At 50.2% G+C, this 13,419-nt stretch overlaps 1 protein-coding gene across 1 annotated transcript in view; it reads right to left on the minus strand.

The window, feature by feature from the left end:
- Nucleotides 1–475: 475 nt before the first annotated feature.
- The window catches only part of LOC311188307 (golgin subfamily A member 2-like), a gene marked incomplete at both ends in the record, with an annotated part of 189,411 nt that continues 176,467 nt past the window's right edge, over nt 476–13,419 (minus strand). Inside the window, one exon of the mRNA XM_084259432.1 lies at nt 476–550. Within this exon, the coding sequence (XP_084115558.1) occupies nt 476–550 (75 nt within the window). The remainder of the gene's footprint in view (nt 551–13,419) is intronic.

Consider the following 13,419-nt stretch of genomic DNA (forward strand, 5'->3'; position numbering starts at 1 on the left):
CAGGCATATGGCAGGCAGGGGTGCTGGCTGGGGGGTTGGGAGGCTGGCAGGCCTCCGGCCCCCAGCAAATCTTCACTTTATCTGGGCTCTCTGGTGATCTTGGCTTCTCTACCGGCTTCAGCTTCGGCTTCTACTGCTGCTGCTGGCGTCCCCGTCACACCGCCCTTAAAAGCACAGTCTTAGCTCAGCTGAATCCCATCTACCTATGCCCACACCCTACTCCAGGTGCCCGCCATCAGGCATGCATTCAGGACAAGGATCCATCATCTATCCTGATGGCGGAAGGGCAGAAAAGCCTGATATTTTCTTTACCCTACAGAGAGACAGAGACAGGATGCTGTGTGCCTGGCGGAGTGTGCTCTTCCTGACCAGCCGCCCGTTAGGGGCTTTCCTCACCTTGGACGTTGGCGGTGCCAAGCTTCTTGGGGACTAGGCATGCGCTAGTGGGCTCAGCAGCAGGGTTCTGGGCGGGTGCTCAGGGCTTTGCCCGCCATTCGTTGCGTTCCTCCACCAGCCGCAAAACCAACTCTTGCAGCTCTAACAGCTTCACCTGGAAGCAGAGATGCTCAGAAGCCCGCCCCGCCCCCAGCCGCACCACCATGGAGCCAGAGCTCTGACTACCTTCATCTCCTCTTTGTCCTGGGCCAGCTGCCTTATGGACTCCTCCTTCTCTTGGTGCTCCTCCCTCATCACTGCTCTCTGGTTCTGGTAGAGAGCGATGTATTCTCCTAGGGGGAGGGCGCGCAGACAGCTCAGCTGCTGGGGTCTCCCCAGCCTCTGCCTAGCACCCCAGCTGCAGGGCACAAGCCTCCCTGCTCACCGATGGTGTCAGTCTCTCCAGACATCTGGATACATCGATGCTCCAGCTCCTCCATCCAGTCCTGTAAGCCCACTTTTTCCTGCATGAGCTCGGTAAATCGGCCCTCGGCCAGACAGCGGGCTCAGGGGCTCAGCAGTGCTGGCCTGCCCAGCACCCAGCCCGCCTAGCCCTCTGGAAAACCACACTGTAGGGAAAGATAAAACTATTAGGCTTTTCTGCCCTCCCGCCTTTAGGATAGATGAGGGAACCCTGTGGTCTGAATGCAAGCCTGATGCAGGCACCTGGAGTAGGGTGTGGGCATATGTAGATGGCATTCACCTGGGCTAAGACCGGGCTTTTAAGGGTGGCATTCACAGCAAAAGCAGAGAAACATAAGCAGAACCGAGAGAGCAGAGCAGCAGAGACCACCAGAGAACGCCAGAGAGCCCAGAAAGAGTGAAGACTTGCTGGGGGCTGGGAGGCCTGCCAGCCTCCTGACCCCCTAGCACCCCTACCTGCCATGTATCCAGTAAATCCCAATAAAAGCCTACAAAAGCCACTGAGGCTTCAAGGACACTCTTCTCCTGGACCGAGTCTGCTGGATCAGAAAATCTGCCCCGTGTCCATTCCTTCCTCTCTTACAATTGGTGTAAGTCAGCAAGATGATCCATGTAGACTGGTATGGAGCCCTCCGAAGACCGGGAGGGACTGAGGAGCAGCAGACAGTGTTTGCCTGTGACAGCGCTGGACGTGTCATGGCGGGACAGGGGAAGGGAAAGGTGCGGGACCTGCGGGATGAGACCTCGCCTGGAGGAGGAGATGCCCGAGAGGACCAGCCAACAATCCCCGCCTAGGCAGCAAGAATCGTCGGGGGAGAAAGGACCACGACTCAGAGCTCCCCAGTGTGGACAAAGGGAAAAGACGATGAACTTGGACTAATGGACTAACAATCCCGCCAGAAGGGGGAGGACCTTGGCAAGTTTGATATGTTTTGGGGACCCTGAGGAAGGATGGGATTGTCCACCCCCAGAGATGGGAGTCTGGGGGTGTCAGTGGGCCTTGGTGGCCAAAGGCAGCCGGTGTACTGCCCAGCAGCTAAGCAGAGGAGAAAAGCCAACTGAGAAGGCAAAAGCTGGTGCTAAGTTCGGGAAGCCCTGAGCGGCTGTTAAGCACTACGTAAGCTAAAGGCCAGTGAGTCTTTTAAAATCACCTGTGGGTGATGCCCTGCTCATAGTTGAGTGAGGGTGAGGAGCTGAGGAGCCCATCTTTGGGGGATGGGTAGGGAACGTGGCTTGTGGTGGAGCCCACAGCCAAAGAGGGGACCAAAGAGAGGCCGCATGTGGACTTGCATCCACGGATCCCCGACCCATGTGCTTGTGCAGTGGGTTGGCCTGAGTGCAGGGGCCTGAATGTTGGAGCGTTGGAGCGACCACAGATAGAAAACCCTGAGGGATGGGCGATTACCCCCAAAGAGTACAGAATCGCCAACCCAAGAGTGAGTGCATCCTGGGGGTGGATGCGGTGTGTGGCTTGTGGCCGAGACTGCAGCCGGAGGGGGCCAGGAGGCCTGATGGCTCCCGGCGTGTGACAGCTGATGCCTGAGTGGTTCCCTCCCTCGCATGAGCAGTGCCTTCGGCAGCGGAAGTGGTGGATCATCTACTGGTGCCAATAATTGTCTTTTGCACTAGGTTGATGCCCTGCCTGGACTTATTTGTGTTCTGTTATATTTCATTGTGATATATTTCATTTGCTTTTGTGGGCCATGGCTGCAGTGTTCATATTCGTCAAGAGAAACGTGTGTATCACTTGTATAGACTGTCTGGCAGAAAACCCTGAGGGGGTGGATCGTAGGGTAAGGTAAAAGTATCAGGCTTTTCTGCTCTCCCGCCCATAGGATGGATGACGGAACCCTGTGGTCCCGAATGCATGCCTGATGCGGGCACCTGGAGTAGGGTGTGGGCATAGGTAGATGGGATTCACCTGGGCTAAGATGGGCTTTTAAGGGTGGCGTCACGGGGACGCCAGCAGAAGCAGAGAAGCAGAAGCAGAACCGAGAGAGCAGAGCAGCAGAGACCACCAGAGAACGCCAGAGAGCCCAGAAAGAGTGAAGACTTGCTGGGGGCTGGGAGGCCTGTCAGCCTCCTGGCCCCCTAGCACCCCTACCTGCCATGTATCTGGTAAATCCCAATAAAGTCTGCAAAATTCACTGAGGCTTCCAGGACTCACTTCTCCTGTACCTGGTCTGCTGGATCAGAAAACCTGCCCTGTGGCCATTCCTTCCTGCCTTACACACACTCACCTGCAGTTTCTCCATGGCTCCCTGAAGGGCCTGGTGGGTCTCCCCAGGCACACTTTCCCCCCGGGGGCTGGGGCCTCCATCTTCTCAGTCTCCTGGTCCCATGGGGCTACCTGCTGAGCCAGGAGCCAGCAGAGCAGCTTTTGCTCCTTTAGCTGCCTGTGCAGCCGCGCCTGTTCTTCCTCAGCACTGGCCAAGGCCGAGTTACAAAATGCCACCTGTGGGCCAGAGGTGCAGGGTGCCCCTGTGGGCCCGGCAGGAGGTTGGGAGGCACACCTCTCAGGGCCTCCGTGGGCACACCTTAGATTCGAGGATGGTGTTGGTGTCTACCCACTGGCTCCCAGCAGAGGTGGGTGAAAGCTTAATCAAAGGGAGGGGAACCAAGAAGAAGGGTGTGCTGGTGGGAGGGGGAAGGTGGGGCAGGGAAGAGGCCCCAGGGCCGAGCTCACCATGGCCTCGCAGCTGTCTAGATCGTCCGGGATGCTTAGTTTTGTCAGGGGACCCTTGTCCTCCTCTTCCTCCTCCTCTTCACCGTTCAGTCCATTTACTGTTGGGGGGGCAGCCAGAGGGGCTCAGAGAACCCCTGGGTTCTGAAGCAGCCCTGAAAGCCAGCAAGATCTGCCCCCTCCTCTCTGTGCAACCCCGCGCCAGCAAGTCCCCAAAGGAGAAGGATCCAAGTTGTCCTAAGGGTGGCTTCCATCTCTTTGGAGTGCTCCTTTAGGGGTGTCGGAAACTCACTAGACTGAGACTAGCACTGGAGACAACACTCCACCAGAGTGTTGATGCTGTGTTGCTGGGCACTGTCCCTTACAGTTCCCTCCCTCTGTATTTACTTAGTTCCAACAGGGAATCAGTTAGTTGGTGATTTTGTTCTGGTCATGAGGTGGCAGAGAGACCTGTCCTTGCTGACCTTTGCTTTTTCCCAGTGGTTCTCGGCTGGCCTTAGGCTATTTGTAGGTCACCGTGGAATCCTTGTCTTCCTCTGATGGCGCCCGGAGCCGCTCGATCACCTCTGTGGTGATTTCTTCACCGTTCTCCACAGTTCCCATTTGTGGGGTGCGGTGCCTGAAATAGTTCCTCTCTACTCAGTGTCCCACTTGATCTGTAGTTCGTTCTTGCAGTTTTTTTTTTTTCCCTCCTTTCCGTTGGTCGGAGAGAGCCTACTCAGTGGGTGGGGGAGGGTGGTGAAACTTTTCTCAGACGTGACCCAAGAACCCCAACTGTGAACCCAACACCTCTCCAAAATATCGCTCCTCACCAATGTCAACATTATAAAAACAAGCAAAGTCAGAGAAACAGTCAGCAAGAGGCACATCGAGGAGAACTGGCTGTAACTGAGTGAGGCAATTTGGATTATGGAACATAAAATGTGCATTAGGAAAAACTGATGAAATTAAGCACGGAGTTTGGTAACTGTGTCAACATTGCTTCATTAGCTGTGAAAAAAAAAAAAGGCAACTGTATTCATGTAAGATGTTAACAAAGTGGAAATGGTGTGGGATTAATAAGAACTGTACTATCTTTGCAACTTTTCTGTAAATTTAACAGTATTCATTAAATGTTATGTTTTTTTTTTTTTAAAGTCCTCAATACTAAATAGGTTGTAAAAGGAAAAAATGATCTACTTTCCTGTTTCCCCAGGTTTTGTTATCCAGAGGCTGGAGAGAGGGGTCCTGGGGAGAAAAGCTGGAAACCTCACACCCAGGGCATTCCCCCGAGTCTCCTGGCCTCTGAGCCCTGCTTCTCTGACTCCTCACAGAGCATCTCACCACCAGGATGCCGCCCTCCAGGACCCCCAACTCTGCCCATCTCAAATCCGGCCCTGTCCGGGCAGCTCCACCAGAATCCGAAACACTCCACCAGAATCGGGAAACAGTCAGACAACCCTTTTTATACCGGGGCTGCCCTGTAACAGTTTGGCGCAGTAAAGAAAAGGGGAGCCAAGCTAAACTTCCTCAAAGGAAGGGACAATTCATTGCGCCCCCAGGCAAGCGTCATACCCAAGATGGGTGTCCCTGAAATCGTGCCCGTTGTGGGGGGAGATGTCATTTCATAGGGTGAGGAGAGGTTAGGCAGGAAAACTGGGTTGGTAGCGGGGGGGAACAGGCTTAGGGGGAACTAAGTTGTTTTTTCGTGGAGCCGAGTTGTTTTCTCCTGCTTATGGCTTCAGTTTCGGTTTGATGGAATCAGGGGTACTGGTGTCAGGGCCATCCTGTTGTTTGTATGTGGGCTTCCCCATTCCTGGCCCCTGCATCGACCTTTCATACCAGCCTTTTGTTGAAAAGGGGCAGTGGTTCTCTCTTTGGCTACTTCCTGCTGGACAGGGGCAAAGACCAGGGTGGGCGCTCAGGCCTGGTTATGAGACAGTCTTTGCAGCGCGAGGATATGGGTGGAGAAAGAGTTGGTTAAAGGTGGTATGGGACAATTCTTTGATCCGGTGTTGGATGAAATGGACTAAGCATGGGGCAAAAAGAAAAAATGAGGAGATTAGGATAAGAAGCCCCGTGAGTGGTAATACCTGGTCCGAGGCTGTGGTGATCTGGAATTGCTGGGCATAGACAGAAGAACTGGAAGTGGCTTGAAGAGATGGGATTAGAAACAGAGGATGGAGAGGGGCCTCCCCGGTGGTGCAGCGGTTGACGGTTGAGCGCTGGGTTGTGAAGCTGCCCACAGCCTCTACAGCACTGGTTCAATCCCTGGCCTCAAGGCGAGGGTCCCACATGGCGGGCAGACCTCTCCTGCCGCCCACTGCTCCCCTCAGCAGTGTGCTTCGTCAAGTCTGCCTGTTCTGCTCTTCGCTTTGTCTCTGGTGAGTTCTCTCACCCTCTTGTGTTTCTGACTGTACCCAGTGCTTGCATAAATAAATCTTTAAAGAAAAAAAAAAAAAAAAGAAACAGAGGAAGGAGAATCAGAGGGCCTCTACTCTATAGGCTGAGTGGGATGTGGACCAGGGATGCATTGATGCAAACCCGAGTTGGGCCCATGTGCTTGTACACATACTGCTTGTCCACAGGGACCACTTTGACCCTGGACAGCTGATGCCTTGACAGCCATTGGTGTAGTCAGGATGATCGTGTGTGGACCCATCCACTTTGGCGGAAGTGGTTTTGGAGAGATGGCTTTCAGAAGAACCTGGTCTCCAGGGCACAGCAGGTTGACAGGTGCATCAGGGGACAGAGGCACAGGTTGTGGCAGACAAAGGTCTGCGTGTTCTTGGAGCAGCTGTCTGAGCAAAGAGAAGTATGGAAAATATCCAGCCAACAGTGTAGGTTGGACGCGGAGCTCATGGTTAGTAAGAAGAGGTCTGCCATACATCCGTTCAAGGGGGCTCAGGAACAAGGGGCCATGGGGAGTGGTTCGGAGGTGCACTAAAGCCAGTGGGAGCAGCTCCACCCAGGATTTGTGGGCTCTGTGGAGAGTTTGGCTAGGTGGTCTCTGGTCAGACCATTTACCCGTTCTACCTTACCAGAGGATTGCAGTCGGGAGGGAATGTGTAGTTCCCAGGTGATGCCCAGGGAGGAGACCTGTGGAGTAATCTTTGAGATAAAGGCAGGTCCACTGTCCGAATGGTGATGGTGTCCACCGTAGTAAGAAGAGGGTGTTACCTGCGTTAGGGAGTGGAACACCCGTGAAGCCTGGCAGGATGGAGAGTCGAGGATTGGGAGAGGGAGATGAGAGGGTCTTTTACAAAGAGAGTAGAAATCTAACAGAAAAGAGGGTGATGGAGGGGAGAGAGCCTGATGAGTGAGCAGGTCCTGGAGCCAATGTGGAGAACTAACATTTACAGGTTGGCCCAGTGTGGGTTTTAAGGCCTTAGGTCTAGCGAGACGAGAAGCTGTCGCAAGTGCACGCAGGCAGGGCTGCCATCCTCTTACAGTGGGATCCATTTGTTTAGAGAAATAAGCAACTGCTCGCTGGACTGGTGTAGGTTGGCCCAGAGCCCCTAGAGCAACGCCCTGTTCCTCATCTGTCAATAACAGGAATGGCTTTCCCGGGTCTGGGAGTGCGAAGGCTCATCTCAGAGAGCTTTTCCTGGATAAAGCAGAGAAAATGGGGTGTAGAAACAAATAAAAGCATGATCATGATCACCAGGCCTACTATGGGAAGGATCCATGGCAGTAAGGGAGAGTTGGTCCAAGTTTGGATGTCCTGGCCCCAGCTTCAGCTGACAAAAGGTCAGTCAGAGGGGGCTTTGCTTGTCAGATGAGCAAGCCCAGGAATGTGTTGGAGGAGGGGGAGACACCTGAGTACACACGATTTCTCACTAAAACCTCCCTCTCAGACCTTCAACACTTTCTTTTGCTTGCTTTCATTCTAATGCCATTTCATTTTACCCATCTGGCTTTACATAATCTTAAGGCCCTTCAGAATATCCCTCTTCCATACATTTCTTTTTTCAAACACACATACCTCACCTCACTTGCATTTACCAGACTTAGCAAAACCTTAGTTTTAGAAGGGAATTGAACACCATCTAACCAATGATGAAAAAACACCAATTTAAGGTAGACAGCCCCTGTAGTTTTTCATTCCTGTACCCAGTGATTTAATTGGCAGGGAATGGTGTCCAAAGCCTGCATCTGTTGGGCATATTAATGTTTCCAATTTGGCTAAGGTCACCCTGCAGGGTTTGAATCCAGGGAGGAGGAAGGGTGGGTAGCCCTCTGGAGAGGATTTTTAAAAGGAGAAATTCCAACTGGACTGACACTGTGTAAGAATTCCAAGTTGCAAAATCCCTTCTGCACGTACTCCATGACGAGCTGCAGCTTCAGCCCAGGGGACACTGGACACCTAGGTGTGCTCACTGCGGGACTGAGACTGATCATAGCCTAGGCTTCGTGGAGCAGGAAGATGTGCGGATTTTCCAGCTGAGCAGGTCATGGTGGATTAGGGCTGCTCTGTGAATAACCTCTGCCCACCTTGGAGAGTCCCGTTTGGATTCTAATATACTGGTCCCAGAGTCTTTCTTAAGGGGAACTAGAGAGCCTATCTTTGTGCTCCTTGCAATCTGCACGATTTACCACCCAGGCCCAAGCCTTTGCAAGAGCTCCTGCATCCTCTGCACCATCTGTGTGCCCAGGGGTGAGCAGCAGGTCTCTCCCACCAAGGGGGCAGTACCTAAGATGGGGGAGAGAGGCCTAGGGTTCTTCGCCTGTGGCCCTGGGACCTCTGGAGGCTCTGCCCACACAGCCCCACACCCCTCTCCTGGTCCTGTACCTGCTCAACTCTCCCCAACCCCTTCACACGCCAACCCTCACCCGCTCTGCTCCTCTCCAGATGCTTCACCAGTTTCGTTGCCTGCCTGGTCCTTCACCTGCTCTGCTCCAGGGACATCAGTGCTGCCCAGACTTCTGTGCTGCAGTCCTGTGAGTCTCATGCTGCTCTTGGCCCCTCTGACTGGGCCCAGCCCCGGAGCCTCTCCAGAGCCTCAACCTTCCCTGGTGTACTCCTGTTCACCATGGCCACTGAGTGCTTGTTCTTTGGGGGTGGGGGGTCTTCTGCCGGGTATGGCGCTATTTTTAATCTTTGTTGCTCTCCAGTTCCAATGCTGCACAGCAGCAACAAAATTCTAGGATAATTTCTAATACTCTATCTCTGGCCCTGATGATTGCTGAAGGGGCCACTGCACTGGAAGGCCAGTCACATATTGGGGGATGTCTTAGGGTGGTGCTGGAGGGCTGGGGAGCTGGACTGATCCTGTTGGCCCTGCTTTCCTGGTCCCTCTCCAGCTGGGGGCCTGTCTCAGTGGTGCTGCCGTGCTCCCCAGTGTTCTCCAGCTGGAGGACTGACACCGCGGTGCTCCTGTGCTCCCCAGGGTCCTCCTGCTGGGGTCTAGCCACAGAGGTGCTGGTGTCCCCCCAGGCATCCTCCAGCTCTGGGCCTAGCGCAGAGGGACTGCCCTTTGGGTTGTCCTCTAGCAGGGGGCTGGGACCTGCAGCAGTGGTGTGCTGCTGCGCATCCTCCAGCTCAGGGACCTGGTGGAGTTGACCCTGTTGTCCGGGGTGGCATCCTTTCCCCTCTTTTGGATTTCCTGCTTTCGCAGGATTCCTGGCCTTGGGGCATTCCCCAAAACCTCAGGCTGAGGGAGTGGGGTGGGTATCCTTTCCAATCTTCTGCACTGGGTGCTTTCCCAGGATACCCGGCCTTGGGGTATTCCCCGAAACCTCAGGTGCCGGCGGGGTGGGTGTGGGTGGGGAGTCCTTGTAATCAGGGTAGCCGGGATCCCGGAAGGTGACGCGCTTCGGCACCTGGAAGGTAACGCGCCTGGGCCGCTCCTCGCCCTCCTCCCCATAGTCCTCCTCCCCCGCCTGCTTCCTGGAGCGGAGGATCAGGTAGGTGGCCATGACCTCGCGGTACTTGTTAGTGTCAATGGCCTCCCGAATTTCCTGCCTCTGGTAGCCCAGGCGCTCCATACCTTTGGTTATGGCCAGGTCCTGGGGCAGAGCGACAGCTCGCTGAAGGGCAGGAGTCCCCTGCTCGTTTCTGCTACCCAGGCGTGCTGCTGGATGCTCTCCAGGGTGCTGCGCTTCCAGGGGTCCCGTGCCAGCATTTTGGCCAGCAGGTCCCCGCCCTGGACCATGAAGTAGGTGGTCTGGTGGACGTTCCCACCCAGGACGCACTCCCTGATTGCCCTGAGGCTGGGCCCCCTGAAGGGCAGTGTGCCGGTCACCATTTCGTAGGGCATGATGCCCAGGCTCCACACGTCCACCTTGGGGCCGTTGTACTGCTGGCCAAGGTAGACCTTGGGGGCCCTGTATTCTGGGCGACAGCAGCACGTGCTCAGTGCCTGGGGGAAGCCTTGGACACTGAGCCTGAAGAGGTAAAGGACCTATAGAAAGAAAACTATAACACACTATTAAAAGAAATAGAAGAAGACACAAATAAATGGAAAGACATCCCCTGCTCATGGATTGGTAGAATAAACATTATTAAATGGCCATCCTACCAAAAGCAATATACAGATTCAATGCTATTCCAATCAAAATCTCAATGTCATTCTTCAAAGAACTAGAACAATTATTGATGAAATTCATATGGAATTACAAAAAACTCCGAATAGCCAAGCTCTCCTGAAAAAAAAAAGAAGGGAATGGAGGCATCACACTCCCAGACTTCAAACTCTACTACAAAGCCATAATCATCAAAACTGCATGGTATTGGAAGAAGAACAGACACACAGACCAATGGAATCGAATAGAAAATCCAGAAATAAACCCACAGATTTATGTCAACTAATCTTTGACAAAGGAGCAAAGACTATGCATTGGAGCAAAGAAAGTTTGTTCAATAAATGGTGCTGGGAAAACTGGGTTGCCACATGCAAAAGAATGAAGCTTGACCACTACCTCACACCATACACAAAAATCAACTCAAAATGGATTAAAGAACTAGACATAAGACCTGAAACCACAAAATACATAGAAGGAAATATAGGCGAAACACTACATGATTTGCACATCAAAGACATCTTTACAAACACATCACCCAAAGCAGTGATAGTGAAGGCAAAGATAAACAGCTGGGACTACATCAAATTAAAGAGCTTCTGCACAGCAAAAGAGACAATAACAAAAACAAAGAGAAACCCCACCAACTGGGAGAACATTTTTTTTTATTTTTATTTTTTTTTAATTTTGTTTTTTATTTATTTTTTTTAATAATAAATTTTATTGTTATATTCCCCATACAATTGCAGTCCCCCCATTCTGACCCCAGTCCCTCCCCTCCCGCCCCGCCCCCCTAAAAGTGTCTCTGGTTCATAGTTTTTTGTTGATTTTGATTTTCACTTTCTTATAGTTATTCATTTTCCTGGTCCCTTATTTAAGTTTTCTAGATTCCTGCTATGAGTGAGACCATCCGGTATTTTTCTTTTTCTTTTTGGCTTATTTCGCTGAGCATGATCCCTTCCAGCGCCATCCATGTTGCGGGAGAACATTTTTTTACACAACACTAATGATAAAGAACTGATCACAAAAATCTGCAAAGAGCTGATGAGACTCAACAACAACAAAGAAAATAATCCAGTCAAAAATTGGGCAGAAGAGCTAAAAAGAAACTTCTCTGAAGAGGAAATGCAAATGGCCAACAGACATATGAAAAAATGTTCAACATCACTTGTAATCAGGGAAATGCAAATCAAAACTACCATGAGATACCATCTTACACCAGTGAGAATGGCACATATTAAAAAAACTAGCAACAACAAATATTGGCGAGGGTGTGGAGAAAAAGGAACTCTCTGCACTGTTGGTGGGAGTGCAAACTGGTCTAACCACTATGGAGAGCTGTGTGGAGATTTCTGGACCTACTAAACATAGAGCTTCCATATGATCCAGCAATTCCACTCCTAGGTATTTACCCAAAGGACACAGAAACATCAATTCCAAAGAACACCTGCACCCCTACGTTTATAGCAGCACTACTTACAATAGCTAAGCTTTGGAAACAGCCCAAATGCCCAAAAATAGATGACTGGATCAAGAAGATGTGGTACATAGATACCATGGAATATTACTCAGCATTCAAAAAAGATAAACACATGCAGTTTGCAGCAACATGGATGGCGCTGGAAGGGATCATGCTCAGCGAAATAAGCCAGAAAGAAAAGCAAAACTACCGGATGGACTCACTCATAGCAGGAATCTAGAAAACTTAAATAAGGGACCAGGAAAATGAGTAACTATATGAAAGTAAAAATCAAAATCAACAAAAAACTTTGAACCAGTGACACTTTTTTGGGGGTGGGTGGCGGGAGGGGAGGTATTGGGGTCAGAATGGGGGGGGTTGCAATTGTTGGGGAATATAAAAATAAAATTTATTATTAAAAAAAAGAATAACTACTTTTTAAAACTAATGCACATGACCAAAGTTTTAAAAAAAAAATCAAAAAATCTGTTTGTATCACTATCTAATGCCTTAGGAGTATTAGTTATAAATGACAACTATATAAAGTCTAATAAAAAATTCCCAATTTTGAGATCAGGATTTAAGATTTTGGTAATCAAAAACTAGATCAAAACTTAATGGTTGAATTTGTAGCATTCAAGCCTTACAGTTTTCATGTTGAGTATCAATATTTTATGTTGAAATGTCTCTATTTTCAAAAGGAAGCACACAGTATTCAGGAAAAAAAAAAGAGTAATTGACCTAGTCTACATCAAAAAAGATAAGTTTGCATTTTGATGGTTAGTCCTAAATCTCTTGATAAAATTCTTTTCCAGAAAAATCCCAGATTGACTTCTTTCTTTCCCCTTGTCCTAGCAAAATCTAGCCGCATGGGCAAGTTCCTTAGCAACACTGTGTTCCTCACAGGTATGTAGGAAATGTGTATGATATTAAGTCTCTCTTATTTTTCTTGGTTTTCATCAATCTATCTAGTACTTGCCTAAGAAAGAAATTTGGTTTTTGGGATGTTAGAATTTGCAACTCTGAAATTAATTTAAAATTCCTGTCCTAAGAAAAACTAACAGCTACAATTGGTATCTCTCCCTTAAATTTTTTCTTTTATCACTGTTTAAATGGTGGCCAAATTTCATATAAAACTAAGGTCTTATTAAGTTTAAGAATGAGAATGTTAAACAATATCACTTTCTCTAAATATTGTTGAGCTTGCAGGTTTATTTTTTTGCTTCTTATTATAAGAAAACTAAAATTTAATGACATCTCACCTAAACAAATTAAGACAGTTAAAATATGTGTTTCTGTATGAGATATCCAAGATAATAGGGTGGTCCCCAGGTAAAGGGGAAGTTCCAGGTTCCCTGCCCAACCCAAAGGAAGAGAGGGAAGGGAGCTGAGAAGGGAGAGAAGAAGCTGCAGTGGAGACTGAGAAGGAAAGAAGCAGGATGGAGCCAGAAGGAGACCTGGAGGAGGCACATGGAGCCGAGAGACACGTGCAGAAACTGCACTTGCCTTTTGGTCGTGGACTAGGTGACAACAGCATGGGCAAGAGACCGGTGGGGAGGTGACAATGGTGGTTTTTGTCTTGATTTTGATTTTGCTGTTTTCCTCCCACACTTGTCTGGTTGTTTCTGATCCTTTTCTGTGGGTCCCCACTGGAAGGCGCTTTAGACTTTGGAGAGGCTTTCAGGACTTGCTCTAGGCCAATCCTGTTTGGGTGGACTTTTCCCCACAAGGGGATGGGTAACTTTGGATGCTTATTTTAGAAACTATATTCTTTACCTTTCCTGCATTGTTTACTAATTGTATTAACGTTCCTTTTCATTTAAGTCTCATATGTTTTCTGTTGATGCGGCGGATGGCAGAACCTATTTAGAGCAGGCAGGTTTGTGGTGTCTGGGCTGCCCTTCTCCCTGACCTCTAA

This window comes from Talpa europaea (assembly GCF_964194135.1).
Source record: "Talpa europaea genome assembly, chromosome: 2".
Classification (NCBI taxonomy): domain Eukaryota; kingdom Metazoa; phylum Chordata; class Mammalia; order Eulipotyphla; family Talpidae; genus Talpa; species Talpa europaea.